Genomic DNA, 19,977 nt, shown 5'->3' with positions numbered 1-19,977 from the left:
TTGTAATTATCAACAATTGCTTTCCATTAGGGAAGTTTCCTTCACTGTATTATTTTTTTGTGATTTGTTTCTCTCTGATGAAGCCTAACCAGCAATGACAATCTGAATAAAGATTATGGTGGTAGCGGAGTATCTTGTGACATCTATGTGCTGTTCCTATGTGCAGGTCCAAATTCCATCCAGTGTCAATAGCTAGCTTCACATGCATATTGTAAGTTGTAAAACTAAGTCCTGCTAGGTTGGCCCCTTTTGCAGGTATAGCTATGTAGAACATTAAAACTAAGTGCCTACACTAATTATAATCCACTGTCTCGCCCTGTTCTGTACATGCTCAGTTGCTGTCTATTTTTAGGCACTATGCCTAAAATCAGAGCCACTAGAGGCAGATCTGCTGACAGCCTAAAGATTTACTGCTGCTCAGGGGCTCTGCACTTCAGCAAAATGGCAGCCTCTGGCAAGAAGAGACTGGAACAATTCTGGAGGCAATTTGCAGCACACACTAATTTTGGTAGCATAATTAACGTGAAGTGTATGTTCCTTGCTAAAGAACATGATTTTTTATCAAGTTATGAGTAAAGTTCCACTTTTAAGGATAGGTTCACCTTTGGGAACATGTTGCAGGTTTCACCTATTTTTAGTGTGGAGCAGGTAACATGTTCTCACTCCTGCAGCGGGCCAGGGATCTTCTCCATGCACCCACTGTCACAATTTGAAAAGGATGCAGCAGCTTGGGGATTCGCTCACACGGCTGTGTCATTCTTTCACAGAAATCTGTAAATGAATGAACTGCAAGTACCAACAGCCTTTGCAGCTGATGGCTTGTAGTCCTCAAAGAACTGCCAGGGCACTAGTGAGCACACTTAGTAGTTAATTGAGTCTGCCTGTCCTTGTGTAACTGCCTGCCCCTACGAGGTATGAGCAGACAGATACAATGACAGACTGCAGGAGCCTGAGATTGCACCCACGATCTGATAATCAGATAGAAAGTTTTACTTGCTTCTAATAAAAGCAAAATATATTAAATGCAAATTTCCCCCCCCCCCCCCCCCCCCGCATAAAAATGGCATTTATTATTGTTGTTTTGGAAAGGTTAACTTATCCTCTAATAACTTTTTGTTTGCTAGTCCTGTAAAATGAAGGAAAGTGTATGTATTGTATGCACAGGGAGGATATTTATTATTGCTGTATTAGTCAATAAATATGTATTTATTTTTATATAGAGGAGCAACTTCGACATGTACACTGACTGACCTTCGACCAGCAACAGACTATCATGTCAGGTATGCACCCTGCTAAATTGACAGGTGCTATATTAAAAATAAAGCTTGAAATACTCTTGTATTGAAAAACAGATTTTTTAGACTATATTTAATTTTATACAACACTTTACATGTGCATCATTCCTTCCTCAGAGGATTGTGCAGTGTGATATCTTTACCATAACTGTGTAAGCACTCACACTGGAGCCAGTTTGGTTAGAAGTTTATTAAACTACCAATGTGTTTCCAGTTGTTGGAGGAACCAGACCACCTGGAGGATGGCACAAACAAGAACATACAATTTCCCTTTTTTAACCATATTGGTCACCTTGCTGCCCAGCTACTTAGTTAGACCATGACTGAGTGACCTGTTTGCAATTTTCGAATAATAAAGGTTTTCCATTTTCTGCAAACAAGGACTATGTCCGGTACAGCAAACACCAGCCCTATCTATGGATATTTTCACACACTATTTATTTCAGAGATGATGGTTTACTTCATTAATGTTTTTTTTTTCCTTTAGAGTATCTGCAACATGTCTGCCTTTAGAGGGATCCATTTCTGAGCTAGTGAGTTTTACTACCGAAAGCTGTGAGCCAGATTCGCCAGCACCACCAAAACTTATCACCCGAACCCGAAATTGCCTAAATCTGCAGTGGAAGGTACGTATACACCTCTGCTAATTGTTTCCTGCTCTCATAATGATGCCGGATTATATTAGCTTTTACCCATGTTAAAGTTTTTAAATGTAATCATTTTAAATTCTATATCCTCAGTGGAAGGTAACACATCTGTTAATAATCCTGTGCCCCTTTAACAATTCTAGGTTTAGTTATTAATGTGGAATCCCTTATTTTTTTACAAGCTTTGGCTAAAAAATGGATTGACTCCCTGACAGACCTTTTACATCTATTTTGGTTCTGTGTTCTCCTACTGTGACAGCAAACATTTTTCTGAGAGTGGTATTTCCTGGTCCTGCCTGTAGTGCATATTTACTGCATTTCATTGGATACCTCACTAGAGAGGACACACAAGATTTCAGCTTCTGTATAAGAAGGAGATTTGCTGCAGAGTTTTGGCTATCACATTTCGACTGTAGGTTTGGGAGATCTTCCAGGGTCATGGTTAGCGGTAAAGTCCCATTGTGTGATTAAACCCTGCTTTGTCTAAAATTACACTGTAACATTTGACCATACAGCATTTACCAAAATGTGAAATACATTTTGTTTTACAGGCTTCGAATGACAATGGATCAAAAATAAATGGCTTTCTCTTGGAATGGGATGAGGTATTGATTCATGTTTAATTATGGTGTTCTGTAACAGGCAGGCTGTGATTCTAATAACCCTTTTTTGCAGACTATAACAGTAGTTTAAAGATTTTTTTTTTAATATCTATAAAGCACCCCTGCATGAAGCACAGGTTGCATTTTTCCGGACATTACAACATAACTCCAATATACTTTTCAGTTGATGTCCCATTACCAGAAAAATAACTTATGGAGTTTTCGCTCTTGACTTCATCAGCATTTTTTGTTGAATCTTTTCCACAACTGTAATTCTTCACAGTAAGTGACATTGCTTCAGTAATTGCATACACTGACATGTTTTTCTCCTTTAAAGGGTAAACAAGGGCCATTTAAAGAATGCTACTTTGGTCACCTTAAACAATACAAGTTAACAAAGCTGTTGCCTTCTACAAGATATGCCTTCAGAATAGCTGCCAAAAATGATATTGGAATGAGGTAAGCTAAATTTGTAACAAGCCTTACTGTATCTGTTTGTTGAACTTAAAGTGACACTAAGCTCTGGCATATATGTATTATTCAATAAAGTACCCTCTATTGCTCTCAGCAATTCCTTTTTTCTTTTCTTATTACCCTCCATGGTCTTATTGTGAGTCAGAACGTAGGCATGCTATCTTGCGTGTTTTCAGCATGGACTAGGGCATGGGTGTTCAACCGGTGGCCCTCTAGCTGTCATGGAACTACAAGTCCCATCATGCCTTTGCCTTTGGGAGTCATTCTTGTAAATGTCAGCCTTGCAATGCCTCATGGAACATGTAGTCCCACAACGGCTGGAGGGCCACAGGTTGAACACCCATGGACTAGGGGCTATGGGGTTTGTAATGTTCATACAGCAGTGCACTTCGCTGCACATGACTACGCCCAACAGGCAAGGTACACATGTATTCTCATCAAAAGAAATGTGTACTAAGATTTAGGCTGCATTGCTGATCTTCTGAAAATGCTAGTAGCATGGCTGCCATGCTAATCCTCCAGTTTCAATAGGACCTGAGTGACAGACACAGCCACTATGCTGATTAGGTATTCTGTCCCTTGCTGCATGCTTTTTCCAGATCAGTATCAATGCCTGAGACTACCAAGTAAATAGTATGAACACCTGAATTTGACTCGGTATCCACCTCTAGTAATTTTACTGTTTCCTTTATTGGCCCAAAATGTAACAGTGAGATTCCCTTCTGCCGTGGAAAATAGCAGTTAAAATCTGTAAGCTTCATTCTGATTGGTGGCTTTATTAATGAGTTTGACAATTTACAGCAATATTTTTATACATGAGCACTCTTGACACATTACTTAAGTACAAGTACATAAGAGAACGAGAGTTTGTGGTTACATGTAACTATAAAACATCAGTCTGAAGAAACCTGTGACTTTGAACTTAAACTCTTGTTTGAAACTGTAAAAAAATACTTAAAATAGACAAAGGTCACTGGTTTCAGTTGTTCAGTGGTTTTGTATCAAACAATTTTTTGCAAAATTTAAATCAGAACTAAAGGCAGAACAAAAGATATTGCCAGCAGGCTTAAGCTGACCATAAATGAATCAAATCTTAGCTGATTCAGCAGGGACCATCAGAGATTCAATTGATCTTTGGGCAGGCTGGGTGTGCCCAAAGCAATCGATTGATCGCCTTGGGTACAACCAGCGTGTTGAATTTTTTACAGGCACTAGCAGTAATTATTGTGTTCTGCTGGATGGGAGGGCTCCTCAATGGCAGAACACAATAGCATTACTGAAGGCATTCCACCATCAACGCTGACTGTGTTGATGGGGGGAAAGGACAAATTTTTCTTTCCTTCCACCCGTGCTGGAAGGAAAGAAAAGCACATGATCTATAGGCTGCATTATTCTTTTGGCAATAGACTTTAAATGTCTGTTAATAAATGCATTCCCTTTTCTCCCAGTAAATTAAGAATTTCAACAGTTCTTGTGTCTAATGCACCGTGCAATGTATTTGGCATCTGTAAGATGCAAAAGAGTAGAACCTAATGCAGGATAATTCAAATCCCCACTACACACTGCAAGAGTTGTATCATTACTGGCTACAGCATGATTGGAAAAGGAAGACTGTGGCAACTGAAGAAGCAAATATGGTACTGTGGAGAGACTCCAGAAATGTTTCCATAATGTGCAAGTATGATTGCAAATTATGGCAAGTGCTCCTGTCGAACATACTATGGTGCACAACATACCTGGAAATTTTTCGTGCCTGGAGACGTTACTTCAGTATTATCTGACACAATCGCATGTTTTGTTTTTGTTTTTTTCCTCAAACGTATGAGCACTCTCTCTTTCAAAAAAATGAATGCTGATGTACGGTCGTTTAACATATATCTGAATAAAGATATTGGTAATAAGGCTATCAGCTGCAGTTTTGTGATTAGTTTGAGTTCTCTGAACAAAACATACTCACGTTACATCATTACATTACATTTATTTTTCAGTGGATTTAGTGAAACGGTGGTCTACTACACAGCAGGGAGTGTTCCACCTGCCCCACTACCACCAAGGCTCAGACAAGCGGGTATCACTTGGCTTTGTTTAGAATGGAGTCCACCCAGTGATATGACCTCAGATGAGACACTAACGTATATCCTTGAAATGGAAGAGGAGGGGTCGGTATGTAATGTTGTAAACGTTTTTGTTTCTTTGTTTCTTTTAGCTTACAATTTAACAGCTTCTCAGTAATGAGTTTGTCACCAAAAAAGAACTGCCACCATTTTCCATTGATGTTGTGTTATTGGTCAGCTGGTGGTGGATATTTATTTATAATTAAGTTGATCATTTTTGGGAAATCATTCTAAACTAAAATCTAAGAGCGGAAATTTAGAAGAGTATATATATTCTTTGTTTCAGGGTTATGGCTTTAAACCTAGACAAAACAGTGAAGATCTTATATGCACTTTAAAAAATCTGAGAAGAAATACTTCATATAAGTTTAGGGTAAGTCATTACCTCATTTTGATGTGATTGAATAACTTTATTTGTCTGTTTTTTTACCTTCATGTTAATGGCTCTTATGTTTTAAATCAGAGCTTTGTTTTGTTCTTGAAGTTGGGCTGATTCCCTTTTTTGTGTTGCCAGTTTATAAATGAAGGGGTTCTATTTGGTTGAATGCCCTTGCCAATCCAAACAGTTCTTGTTTTCCATTGTCCTTAACATGTTTACTTAGCATTCACTACCGTTCTTCTGATATATTTGAAAAATATAGGCTTTATAGAAACTGTGATCACTTTTTTTTTTTTCTTTCCTTTTTTTTTTTTTTTACTGCAGTTATGTTATTTCATGTGTGCTATGAAGGATTTTGTTAGGTCACCTGTCAACATATTAAAGTGGTTCTAAAGGCAGAAGTTTTTTTTACCTTGATGCATTCTTGTTCCATGTAATTCTTACACGCCACTGGATTCTGTTGCTTTCTTATTTGTTTCTCCTCAACTTGGAGTTTAAATGTAGAGCCCTCTACCTTTTAAGCCCTGTGTTAGGGCAAAATGTATTAAATTCTGACATGCGAGGGTGCATAGCTTGCTTCTGTACCTGTTTCTAATGACAGTTATTTTACAAGTTTGCATGAAATAAATTCCAAATGTGTCCCAATATAGAGCAATAGTACAGCTTTCTAAAAGTATGCCTTTAGTTCTTAAGCTCCAGTCAAATCAGTGTGCCTAGGCCTTAGAAGAGCATCTTAAGGAAATGTGAGATGTTAGGAGAGAGAAAAATAGAGAAAAATAGGTGAAACCTGCAACATGTTCCCAAAGGTGAACCTATCCTTAAAAGTGGAACTTTACTCATAACTTGATAAAAAATCATGTTCTTTAGCAAGGAACATACACTTCACGTTAATTATGCTACCAAAATTAGTGTGTGCTGCAAATTGCCTCCAGCATTGTTCCAGTCTCTTCTTGCCAGAGGCTGCCATTTTGTTGAAGTGCAGAGCCCCTGAGCAGCAGTAAATCTTTAGGCTGTCAGCAGATCTGCCTCTAGTGGCTCTGATTTTAGGTATAGTGCCTAAAAATAGACAGCAACTGAGCATGTACAGAACAGGGTGAGACAGTGGATTATAATTAGTGTAGGCACTTAGTTTTAATGTTCTACATAGCTATACCTGCAAAAAGGGCCAACCTAGCATTTGATTAGACTTCACCAAACCCCCCCCCCCCCCCCCCCACAGCGATCACTTACTGGAACTGTTGAAACACACACACACACCTATATATATATTGCTTTGTGTCTTGCAGGTATTTGCAGTAAACAGTGAAGGAAAAAGTAGTCCTAGTGATATAGTAGAATATACAACATCTCCTGATAAGCCAGGTCCTCCATGCAAACCGAATACAAAGGGAAAGATCCATGCACACAGTATCAAAGTTATATGGGGTAAGTCAAACTTTTGGAGGTTTTTTTTTCCCTCTTTCTCACTTAAAATTAACTGGTGCTTGCCTATGTAGGGCAGACAACATGCACATTTAATGATGGCCCCTGCAGCTGCTTATACTTGCTTTCATTTGTACTTCTTCCACTCAGTGCGAGCATTTGAGCTAGAAGAGATTTGACACTTACCCAGGACCCTTTCTCTGCCCCTGTGTGAGAATGCTGGATGCCTAACCAACCACTTTCAAGCACCAGTGCTGTCCCTTGGGAGGAAGAGGAAGTCACGAGCCAGACACTCGTTTACACAGAAATACAGTGTACTTCACTGGGCAAACCAGACTGGGAATAAAATGAACCTGTCACCTTTCTCTGTGTGATCCATTCACCAAAGCATATTGCATGAGTTATTTAGAAGATCTGACACATTCTTCCTAAATATCTCATGAGTTGATGAAAATGTCAATTCACTATCACTAAGCAAAAAAAAAACCGTTTGGGTAAATACCTCATAATATGGTGTTTAAAGTCAATTCAGTAAAGCAAATAAATGCATGAGATAAGTAGTGGTCCAGGCATGTGGTATTTAAAGTAGAACTATAGGGAGAATTTTTTTTTTAAATATTGGATAGAGGAAGGGAGGGTTATAACCCCTGTCAGATTTTATTTCACCATCTGTGTCCCATTGTGGGGATTTTCCTTCACTTCCTGTCCAATAGCCAAACAACAAGTGAGAGGAAATCCCTGCAAATTAAGGTAATTCCTTGGAGACCCCAAGGTCACCAGAACTAGAGTCCCTGTTGGAAGATTTCCTTTCTATTTCTTTTCTGGGGACTATCCAGAATATTGGATTTTCTTTCACTTTCAATGATATGGTGAACAGGACATATGGAGAGGGTAGATCTCCTTAACAGGGGCACAGACATTAAAAAAAATAGGTGTTCTAATCCCAATCCACTCTGTCCAAAACTAAGAAAAGAAAGTTTTGCCTTTAGTTATAGTTTAAGGAATGTTAAAATATAGTAGCCAATTTGGACTAGTCTCTACCTTTTTGTATTAGTTCGCTCAACAGTAATGCATAAAAACCTAAATATGGAAGAACACAGAAACACTGGGGTTGAGTTACTAAAAGCAAATAGATTGTGCACTTTGCAAGTTGCTGCGGAGCTTATGAAATGAGGTAAAACTTCACTTTGCAAAGAATACCCAATCCCATGCAAGGAAAATAAAAACAAAAAAAAATTAATTTTTTGCTTGCAACTGCAAAGTGCTCAGTCTATGTGGCTTTTATAAATCAACCCCATAACATGTAGTGAATTATGTCAGGTTTCTCCTGTCATTTTTGCCAGATTTTCAGAGACAATTTTGTGTACATACAAGCATATATATAATTTGCTGCAAACAAAAACTCAACACTCCAAACATGATACAGTGTACATGCATATCACAATGGCCTCATCAGAACATGTAATTTGTAGTGGGGATACTTTACTTTTTCAAAATTTTATTTTTAGAGCTCTTTGGCTCAAATATTCGCAAGACAAAATGGGATGAGGAATAGACAAGTATTCTTACAAAGGTGTGGAACTTGAGCTGTTAGGAGAGGGTGTCCTCAGTTTGAAGGTTTTACAGATGGATACCACAGTCACACTTTCAAGAACATCAGAGAATGACAAAAGGCCATTCTCTAACAAGAAAAAACAGACATGTCCAAAGATATAGTTAGGTCCATATATATTTGGACACAGGCACAATTTTCATACTTTTGGCTCTGTATGCCACCAGAATAAATTAAAGTGAAACAATCCAAAAAAATTTGAAGTGCAGACTTTCAGCTCTAATTCAAAGGGTTGAACATAAATATCAAGTACAAATTTTATTAACTGCAACCATTTTTATACGCAGTCCCTCCATTTTCAGGGACTCAAATGTAATTGGATAAAGGAATATAATCATAAAATTTCATTTTTAATATTTTGATAAAAATCCTTTACTGGCAATGACTGCCTGAAGTCTGGAACCCATGGACATTACCAAAGACTGGGCTTCCTCCTTTCTGATGCTTTGCAGGCTCTAACTGCAGCTGTCTTCAATTGTTCTTTGTGGGTCTTTCTGCCTTTATTTTTGCCTTCAGCAAGTGAAATGCATGCTTAATTGGGTTGAGATCAGGTGATTGACTTGGCCATTGCAGAATATTCCACTTCTTTTCCTTCAAAAGTTCCTGGGTTGCTTTTGCAGTGTGTTTTCGTCCATCTGTACTGTGAAGCGCCGTCCAGTCAACTTTGCTGCATTTGGCTGAATCTGGGCTGACAGTATATCTCTAAACACTGCAGAATTCATCTGGCTGCTTCTGTCAATCATCAGTGAACACCATTGTCCCAGTGCCACTGGAAGCCAAGCATGCCCATGCCATCAAACTGCCTCCACCATGTTTTACAGATGATGTTGTGTGGTTTGGATCATGAGCTGCTCCAAGCCTTCTCCACACTTTTTTCTTCCCTTCATTCTGGTACAGATTACTCTTGGTTTCATCCGTCCAAAGAATGGTTTTCCAGAACTGGTCTGGCTTTCTTAGATGTTTTTTTAACAAAGTCTAATCTGGCTTTTCTATTCTTCAGGCTTATGAATGGTTTTCACTTTGTTGTGAACCCTCTGTATTTGCTCTCGTGAAGTCTTCTCTTGATTGTAGATTTTGACAGTGATACGCCCACCTCCTGGAGAGTGTCTTCACTTGTCTGGATGTTGCGAATGTGTTCTTTTTTACCATAGAGAAGATCCTGCGATCATCCACCACTGTTGCCTTCTGTGGATGTCATGCCTTTTTATGTTGCTGAGCTCAGCAGTGCGTTCTTCTTTCCTCAGAATGTACCAAGCTGTTGATTTGGCCACTCTTAATGTTGCTACTATCTGATGGATTTGTTTCGTTTTTGGAGCCTTACAATGGCCTGATTCACTTGCATGGACAGCTCCTTTGAATGCATGATGTAGGTTCACAGCAATAGATTCCAAATGCAAATACCACACACAGATTCAACTCCAGACCTTTTACCTGCTTAATTGATGAAGAAATAACGAAGGAGTAACCCACACTTGGCCATGAAACAGCTTTTGATTCAATTGTCCAATTACTTTTGGTCCCTTGAAAAAAAGGGAGGGGTGGCTACTCTTAAGAGCTGTAATTCCTAAACCCCAATAAACGAAAACCCCTTTTCCTTTGGATTTTAAAGGCAACCATGTAACCAACTATATATATTTTTATAAAAACATCTTTATTACATTATTCCAACCTCTTCAAGGACAAAAAAAGTCAGTAAATTATGAGCAAAGCTTTTCACATACATTACTTTACATGTCCATGTTTTTCACAAAAAATCTTTCCTGTAGCACAGTTAGTTTCCAGAACTATACATATGTATTCATATTGTCAAATTCTATGAAGTGGTATCCCCAGCTAATACATATACAAAACATGTCCACAATGACACAATTTGTTAGCTCTTAACAGTTGATTAGGCCGGAGCCTCCAACGCGTTTCAAAGCTTTTTTTCAATAGCTCCTTCCTCAGGGATATTATACCACTCTGCAATACAAGGTTCTTATCACAAACATATTACAACGAATGATCGTGAACTATTTCCCAATAAGAAAATTTCTTACATATACCTAACTCTGTTAGATAAGAAGGCCATCTCCTGCAGCCATGGACCGATAGAGAATTGCCGCCAGTGCCCCAATGGAATATACACAAGGACCTCTGAAACCTCAATGCCCACTGTTGTAAAAAGGAGGAGGGGAAATTATATTACACATCAAGTTTTAGATAGAATAAATAATATATCTCCTGAGTAATGAACTCATTTATTAATATATGGCATAAATCAATATTAGAATTTATAAATAATATTCCTCTTCATTGAGGGGACTATATATCTCAATATTCAGTATTACCTCAAGAATAGTTTTTCCCTCCATATTATTCAAAATAGAAAGCAAATCCAAAAGATGATTACATTTAGTGAGCCATCCATGGTTAGCATCTAAACATCTCCAATCCGCTCGCAAGAGCTGTCTCCACTTTTGATGTTTATACTGCAAATGAATGTTTAACTGCTTGCTGTCCAGCCACTGTGGAAAAACGGCCACAAGGTGGCACTGCTGGGCAAAATCACGTTTTAAAACGTCATTTTGCAAAACAGGTAGGGGGCGCGCGCCCTACCTGACCCGCCGATCGGTGGACAATTTTTATTCAAGCGTGCCACTATTTAGACATTTGTACAATCTTGGAACTGGTGCATGTGGCAAAGTGTGACCTAATGTGTGCCCACGATTAGAAGTGAGTGGATGCAGGGCGTTCTATTCTAATGGTGGGCGTACCACACACTTTTTCTGGCAGCGATTTCTTCTCTTTTTTTCATTCCGTCCACAGGCTGCATACAAAAAAAAAAAAGAACACAGCATATACACCCAACAAGGACCAGCGATGTACTGGTACATCACTGGACTTTTAATGGTTATACCAGGATGATGCCTACAGCTTCAGGCATCATCCTGGTATCGTTTTTTTCAGCCGGCAATCGGCTTTCATGTAAAAGCAATCCTAGTGGCTAAGTAGCTGCAGGATTGCTTTTGGAAGCAGCGGGATATGATACCCCCCCCCCGCTGCCTTCCACTCCCTTCTCGGGCAGTCCTGTGCCATCAGGGGAACCTGAGAATGCAGCCGGTGTTTCTGCCAGCTGACCATAGAGCTGCTGGAGACCAGAGTGGTGCCAATCATCTCTATAGTCTAAGAATTCGGAAGCTACAAGCATTTCATCACTTTAGTTTCTCAGGATATAAATAGCGCCATTTGTAAATTGGGAAAGCATCTGATCACACCGATCTTGGTTTGATTAGATAATGTAAGGGCAGAGGAGATATCTAGAGTCTGATAGACCCCAGATTTCTCAAACAAGAATATATGACCTTGCCCATTGAAGTTATAGGGGATATTTGCATTTCCTGTGATAGCATTAAAAGTGATTTAAAAAAAAAAAAAAAAAGTACAGTGTAAAAAAAAAAAAAAAAAAAAAAATCAAAATAACTTAAAAAAAAAAAAACACAAAAAACTTGCCCCTCCCATGCATGCACACCTGTGTGCACAAGCGTTGACCCTGTGTCGGTATGTAAACAGCGGTTGCACCATACATGTGAGGTATCGCCATGAACGTCAGATCAAGGGCAGTAATTCTAACACTAGACCTCCTCTGTAAATCGAAAATGGTAGCTTTTAAAGGCCTTTAAAGCGTTGCCTATGGATATTAAAAATGTATGCATTTTATCGCCATTGCACGGGGCATGCACAGTTTTAAAGCATGTCATGTTTGGTATCTATTTACTCAGCATACCATTATCTTTTATATCTTACTAAATAATTGGCCAATATATTGTGTTTTTGTGCATTAACCATTAGCCGCCCGGCCAATGGCCGTTTGGCGGCTTGAAATGTGCTCCTGTATTCCGGGTGCACGCCATTTGGCATGCTCCCGCACATGCGCAGTTTGCGCGGTTGCAGAGCGACGCAGCAGTGCGATCTGTCACCGCCTGTGCACCTCGGACACGGCCGATGACAGATCCGAGTACCGGCTCCCGTTGCCGGCACCATGTGACCTGCTGTGACCAATCACAGCAGGTCACATGACAGTTGTATACAATGGATGGCTTCAATCATGATGCCATCCATTGTATACTAGTGCCTAGCTGTGAATGGGCACAGCTAATCACATGCACATGTCATGTGATTAGCTGTGACCAAATCACAGCTAAGCACAAAAAAAAAAAAAAAAAAAAGCTGAATGAATCGATTTCATTCAGGTAAATGCTTGCTTATAGCAAAGTAATTCTTTGCTATAAGCAAATTGTGTAAAAAAAAAAAAAAAATACTGATCACTTCCCCAAAGTAGTACAATGTTACTATGGTAACATTGTACTATTTTGGTCATAGTAAAATATGAAAAAAAAATCTTAAAAAAAATAAAAAAAAATGTAATAAAAAATTAAATATAATAAAAAAAATAAAAAAAAATTTAAAAAAAAAATTTTTTTTTTCATACTGTCACCAGTCAGTGTCGCTGTTCACCGCCATGCCAGTTATATGATGACGCTGTACTGCACTGGTGACAGTATGTAAAAAAAAAATAGTGAAAATAATTTTTTTAATTTTTTCATATTCCGAAAAATTATGACAAAAAAATACAACTTCAAAAAACTCGCCATGCCTCTTATGAAGTACGTCGGACTGTCTACTCTGCAAAAAGGGGTCATTTGGGGGATATCTGTACTGTTCTGTTGGACCTCAAGATATTAGATTGGCTGTCAGTACTTCAGGATTGATCAATATTCAGATCTATACCATAGTTTGTGAACTCTATAACTTTCCTACAAACTAAACAATACATCCTAATTTGGGTTATTTTCACCAAAGACATGTAGCAGAATACATCTCGGCCTAAATTTATGAAGAACAATTATTTATTTGTAAACTTTTATAACAGAAACAAAGAAAAATTTGTTTTTTTTTCAAAATTGTTGGTCTTTTTTTGTTAATTTAGCAAAAAATAAAAACCCCAGCGGTGATTAAATAACACCAAAAGAAAGCTCTAGTTGTGTGAAGAAAATGATAAAATGTTAGTTTGGGTACAATGTTGTATGACCGCGCAATTGTTATTCAAAGTGTGAGAGCGCTGAAACCTGAAAAATGGCCTGGGCAGGAAGGTGTAAAATTGCACGGTATTGAAACGGTTAAAAGTAAAAAGTGTATTTTTTTTTTTTTTTTTTAATTGCTTTTGAAAAATCGCTGCGCGAGTACTATGTGCCATACAAAATTGTAGTACCCACCATTTTATTCACTAGGGTGTTTGCTTTAAAAAATATATAATGTTTGGGGGTTTAAATTAATTTCCTAGCAAAAAATACAGATTTTTTTTTTTATGTGAACAAAAAGTGTCAGAAAAGGCTTGGTCTTCAGGTGGTTAGAAGAGTGAGTGATGTGAGGCATAAACTTCTAATTCTGGGCATAAAATTTTTTTTCTTCAAAAAATTTTTTATTTATAGCGCCAAAAATAAAAAGTGCACAGGTGATCAAATACCACCAAAAGAAAGCTCTATTTGTGTGAAAAAAAGGACATAAATTTCATTTATGTACCGTATTGCATGACCGCGCAATTGTCCGCTAAACTAGTGCAGAGCTGTATAGCAAAAACTGGCGTAAATTGCAGTATCTATACCATAGTTTGTAGACGCTATAACTTTCACACAAAGCAATCAATATACACTCATTGGGATTTTTTTTTTTACCAAAAACATGCAGCAGAATACATTTTGGCCTAAATTTATAACTAACTTTGAGTTAACTATATATTTTTTTATAGCCGAAAGTAAAAAATCGCTTTTCTTCAAAATTTTCGTTTTTTTTTTATTTATAGCGTGAAAAATAAAAAGTGCACAGGTGAAACAAATACCACCGAAAGAAAGCTCTATTTGTGTGAAAAAAAAGGACGTAAATTTAATTTGGGTGCAGCATTGCATGACCGCGCAATTATCAGTTGAATTAGTGCAGCGCCGGGTAGCAAAAAGAGGCCTGGTCATTAAGGGGGGTAAATCCTCAGGAGTGCAAGTGGTTAAAAGGCATTTCTTTATATAAGGCTAGCTTGGTTTATATTCCCAGGGGGCGTAAACTACAGGTTCTCCCAATGAGTCTCCTCTAAGGGAGAAAAATGGCGCCTGCCCAGAGGACCTGGACCTAACTGTAGCAATGACTTTTCCAAATATCACAGCAAAAATTACTTTAAAGTGTGGCTAAATACAAAACCTGTTTTAAATTTGGATAGAGTAATGGAGGGTTTTTTGGGTTTTTTTTTGTCCCATTGTCAACCCAAAATGTAGGAATTTCTTTTCCTTTCACTTTCAGTGATAAGCAGAAACGGTAGAATGAATCTCACTAATGGGGGGGGAGCACAGACAGCAATATGAACTTTCAGGTGTTCTAATTCTTCTCCACTGTATCCATCCCACTGGATATCATGTCATGAGTTAAAATACTGAACAGTTTCATGAGATAAATACCGCACATTTTGATTAAATACCTCATGCCTTATTTCAGTAGCATTTTTTGTAAATTATTTGAAAAATGCTAGGAGTTTTTACCTTGGATCTTTAAGAGGAGAACAACTTTTTATGAATTGAACCCTGTAAAGGCACAAGTACAGAATTATTTGAAAATTTTCGTCCAGTGACTTCTATTATATGTGGAAGATGCAAGCAGCACCATACCATAAGCCAGCCTTTCTCAACCTTTTCAACATAGAGGAACCCTTGAAATAACTTTCTGGTCTTAGGGGACCCCTGCTAAAGGTTACTATATCTACAACTCATGATACATTAGTGTCATTAGAGCTCATTGCTCAGGGAACCCATAGCAACCTCTGGAAGAACCCTAGTTGAGAAACGCTGCCATACGCCATGCAAAGGCAAGCAAGTTTGCTTTCTACATGTTATGTCATTATCCTATATTAATAATGTGACAGGGAGACCATTTTCTTTCTCAAGTGGCTACGAAAGAGGGTGGATATCCACCAAAAACTCATAATTTGGGAAGAAAACTGACAACCCCCATTTCAATTTTTTTCCTTTCAGATGCTCCAAAGGATAATGGTGGTTCAGAAATTGTTAAATATTTCCTTGAATTTGCAGAAAGTACAAGTGGTGAGTAGCCTGTGAATTTTATACTTGCGTGATACTAAAGCTTTTTTTTTTTTTTTTTTTTTTAATAAAATAACAAACAATGTCATACTTACATGCTCTGTGCAGTAGATTGACACACAGCTGCCCGGTCCTCTTCTTTTCTGGTTCGCAGTCCACGTTCCTGGCTCCTCCACCTCTTGCAGTGCCCCCAGAGAAAGCTGCTTGATCTTTGGGCACTGCTTCCGAGCTTCTGCTCTGTGTGTCCATAAAACACAGCTGCCCCCCACTCCTCTCTCCTCATTGGCTCACTGGCTGTGATTGATCCCGCTGCTGTCTCAGCCAATGTGAAGGGAGAGTCCCCATACAGTCCAGGCTATTGTGAACATCGCTGGATCAGAGGGTGCTAAGTTAAGAATTGTAGGGGGGGAAGGTAAAAAACCTTGAGCCTCTACAACCACCGTTAAAACATGGTGCTTTTTAGCAAGAATGTTTTTCCAATTCTATATCTTCTGTCTCTGATCTTCTAAATATTTATGGCTGTCTCAACTACTATACATACAGGTGAAACTCAAAAAATTAGAATATCATGCAAAAGATCATTTATTTCAGTAATGCAACTTAAAAGGTGAAACTAATATACGAGATAGACTCATTACATGCAAAGCAAGATAGTTCAAGCTGTGATTTGTCATAATTGTGATGATTATGGCTTACAGCTCATGAAAACCCCAAATCCACAATCTCAGAAAATTAGAATATTGTGAAAAGGTGCAATATTCTAGACTCAAAGTGTCCCACTCTGATCAGCTAATTAAGCCATAACACCTGCAAAGGGTTCCTGAGCCTTTAAATTGTCTCTCAGTCTGGTTCAATAGGAATCAGAATCATGGGAAAGACTGACCTGACAGTTGTGCAGAAAACCATCATTGACACCCTCCATAAGGAGGGAAATCCTCAAAAGGTAATTGCAAAAGAAGTTGGATGTTCCCAAAGTGCTGTATCAAAGCACATTAATAGAACGTTGTGGAAGGGAAAAGTGTGGAAGAAAAAGGTGCACAAGCAGCAGGGATGACTGCAGCCTGGAGAGGATTGTCAGGAAAAGGCCATTCAAAAGTGTTGGGGACTGTCACAAGGAGTGGACTGAGGCTGGAGTCAGTGCATCAAGAGCCACCACACACAGACGGATCCTGGACATGGGCTTCAAGTGTCGTATTCCTCTTGTCAAGCTGCTCCTGAACAACAAACAATGTCAGAAGCATCTTACCTGAGCTAAAGAAAAACAGACCTGGTCTGTTTCTAAGTGGTCCAAAGTCCTCTTTTCTGATGAGAGCAACTTTTGCATCTCATTTGGAAACGAAGGACCCAGAGTATGGAGGAAGAATGGAGAGGCACACACTGCAAGATGCTTGAAGTCCAGTGTGAAGTTTCCACAGTCTGTGATTTGGGGAGCCATGTCATCTGCTGGTGTTGGTCCACTGTGCTTCATTAAGTCCAGGGTCAATGCAGCCGTCTACCAGGAGATTTTGGAGCACTTCTTGCTTCCTTCCGCAGACGAGCTTTTTGGGGATGCTGACTTCATTTTCCAGCGGACTTGGCACCTGCCCACACTGCCAAAAGCACCAAAACCTGGTTAATGACTGTGGGATTACTGTGCTTGATTGGTCAGCAAACTCGCCTGACCTGAACCCCATAGAGAATCTATGGGGCATTGCGAAGAGAAAGATGAGACATGAGACCGAACAATGCAGAAGAGCTGAAGGCCGCTATTGAAGCATCCTGGTCTTCCATAACATCTCAGCAGTGCCACAGGCTGATAGCTTCCATGCCACGCCGCATTGAGGCAGTAATTGCTGCAAAAGGGGCCCAAACCAAGTACTGAGTACATATGCATGCTTATACTTTTCAGAGGTCCGATATTGTTCTATGTACAATCCTTGTTTTATTGATTGCATGTAATAGTCTAATTTTCTGAGATTTTGGATTTGGGGTTTTCATGAGCTGTAAGCCATAATCATCACAATTATGACAAATCACGGCTTGAATTATCTTGCTTTGCATATAATGAGTCTATCTCATATATTAGTTTCACCTTTTAAGTTGCATTACTGAAATGAACTTTTGCACGATATTCTAATTTTTCGAGTTTCACCTGTAAAGGCATTATGATCATTCATTGTTTAGTATTAGTGATTCAGTAGTTCACTGGATTATTTTTTCCCTTTAACAGGTAGCAAATGGGATTTGGTTTACAGTGGGTCTTATAGAGAACATATATGCGATCATCTCAAGCCTGGTACTATCTATAGATTCCGAGTGTCCTGTGCCAACATTGTAGGCTCAAGTCAAGTAAGTGGATCAAAGTATTCCAACAAAATGAACCTTTTTTAAAAATATTATTAGAGATATTGCAAGTGTTTACGTGGCCTACTGTGTATTTTAAAAAAACTATGGTCATACTGACCTTTGTGATTCTTACAGCTAGTCTGTTTTTTAATAGCTGGAAGTCTTCTTCCCATATGTGAAATATTCCAAGATGGGGCAAAGATATATTCCATATCAATTTAGATGTTACAGAAAGCACCTTTTGAGACTGTTACATATGCATTGCTCAAAAACATTTAAGGAACACTTTAATCACAGTATAGCATCAAGTCAATTAAACTCCTGGAATATTGATCTGGTCAGTTTAGTTGCAGAGGGGGTTGTTAATCAGTTTCAGCTGCTCTGGTGTTAATGAAATTAACACCAGGTGCACTAGATGGACAACAATGAGATGACCCCCAAAACATGAATGGCTTTACAGGCGCAGGCCAGTGACATTTTTTTCTCCTACTCTTGTTTTATGACTGTTTTTCACTAGTTTTGCATTTGGCTAGAGTCAGTGTCACTACTGGTAGCATGAGGTGATACCTGGACCCTGCAGAGGTTGTGCAGGCAGTCCAACTCCTGCAGGATAGTACATCAATACGTGCCATTTCCAAAAGGTTTGATGTGTCTGCCAGCACAGTCTCAAGTATGGAGGAGATTCCAGGAGACAGGCAGTTACTCTTGGAGAGCTGGATAGGGCCGTGGAAGGTGCTTAACTCTTTAGCAGGACCGGTATCTGCTCCTTTGTGCAAGGAGGAACATGATGAGCACTACCAGAACCCTAAAAAATGACCACCAGCAGGCCACTAGTGTGAATGTCACTGACCAAACAATCAGAAACTGAATTAATGAGGGTGGCCTGAGGACCCTACGTCCTCTAGTGGGCCCTGTGCTCACTGCACAACACCATAGATCTCAATTGGCATTTGCCATTGAAAACCAAAATTGGCAGGTTCACCTTGAGGCCTGTGCTTTTCACAGATGAGAGCAGGTTCACCTTGAGCACATGTGATAGACGTGAAAGGGTCTGGAGAAGCCATAGAGAACGTTATGCTGCCTGTAACATTATTCAGCATGACATTTTGATGGTGTGATGGTGGGTCAGTGGTGGTCTGGGGAGGCATATCCGTGGAGGGAAGCACAGATCTCTACATTCTGTACAATGGCACCCTGACTGCCGTTAGGTATCGGGATGAATTCCTTGTACCATTGTCAAACCCCACGCTGGTGCAGTGGGTCCTGGGTTCCTCCTGGTGCACGACAATGCCTAGCCTTATGTGGCAAGAGTATGTAGGCAGTTCCTGGAGGATGAAGAAATTGATACCATTGAATGGCCCCCACGCTCGTCTGACCTAAATCCAATAGAACACCTCTGGGATATCATGTTTCGGTCTATCCGACGCCGCCAGGTTGCACGTAAACCTGTCCAGGAGCTCAGTGATGCCCTGGTCCAGATCTGGGAGGAAATACCCTAGAACACATCTGTTGTATCATTAGGAGTATGCCCCGACATTGTCAGGCATGTATACAAGCACGTGGGGGCCATACAAACTACTGAGTACCATTTTGAGTTGCTGCATTGTAATTTCAGCAAAATGGACTAGCCTGCTGCATCACTTTTTCACTTTGATTTTCAGGATGTCTTTGAATTTAGGCCTCTGTAGGTTACAAATTTTAATTTCCATCAAATGATAGGTCATCCTTACGTCCCTGACACATTACCCAGTCCATATCAGTAGAGTAGTCCAGTAATTTTTCCCCCATTGAAATCGGATTTGGTTTCAAAGTGTTCCTTTAATATTCTTAAGCAGTGTACATATTATAGATCTGTGCAGGTCCTAAAAAGGCTTTCTTCTATGTCGGCTCATATAACTTATCAGAAAAATGGTTACTCTGGAATGTAATTAAAGAAAACCATTGCAGAGATAAATATGGAGACATCCATTGCTGATTCCTTATTATTCA

The 19,977-nt window shown here is 39.2% G+C and overlaps 1 protein-coding gene across 2 annotated transcripts in view; it reads left to right on the top strand.

Annotated features, from left to right (window-relative positions):
* The window catches only part of LOC149447816 (fibronectin type-III domain-containing protein 3A-like), a 163,675-nt gene that overhangs the window by 120,874 nt on the left and 22,824 nt on the right, over positions 1-19,977 (top strand). For both annotated transcript variants that reach the window (XM_089651917.1, XM_089651916.1), the window contains exons 9-17: positions 1,221-1,280; positions 1,783-1,921; positions 2,494-2,547; positions 2,882-3,003; positions 5,007-5,181; positions 5,419-5,505; positions 6,798-6,936; positions 15,598-15,666; positions 17,873-17,991. In XM_089651917.1, coding sequence (XP_089508043.1) covers positions 1,221-1,280; positions 1,783-1,921; positions 2,494-2,547; positions 2,882-3,003; positions 5,007-5,181; positions 5,419-5,505; positions 6,798-6,936; positions 15,598-15,666; positions 17,873-17,991 — 964 coding nt within the window. The remainder of the gene's footprint in view (positions 1-1,220; positions 1,281-1,782; positions 1,922-2,493; positions 2,548-2,881; positions 3,004-5,006; positions 5,182-5,418; positions 5,506-6,797; positions 6,937-15,597; positions 15,667-17,872; positions 17,992-19,977) is intronic.

Source organism: Staurois parvus, unplaced genomic scaffold, assembly GCF_062004578.1.
Source record: "Staurois parvus isolate SC_StPar_1 unplaced genomic scaffold, SC_StPar_1.0 ptg000668l, whole genome shotgun sequence".
NCBI lineage: Eukaryota > Metazoa > Chordata > Amphibia > Anura > Ranidae > Staurois > Staurois parvus.
The sequence above is the reverse complement of the archived record's forward strand: the minus strand, read 5'-3'. Positions and strand labels throughout refer to the sequence as shown.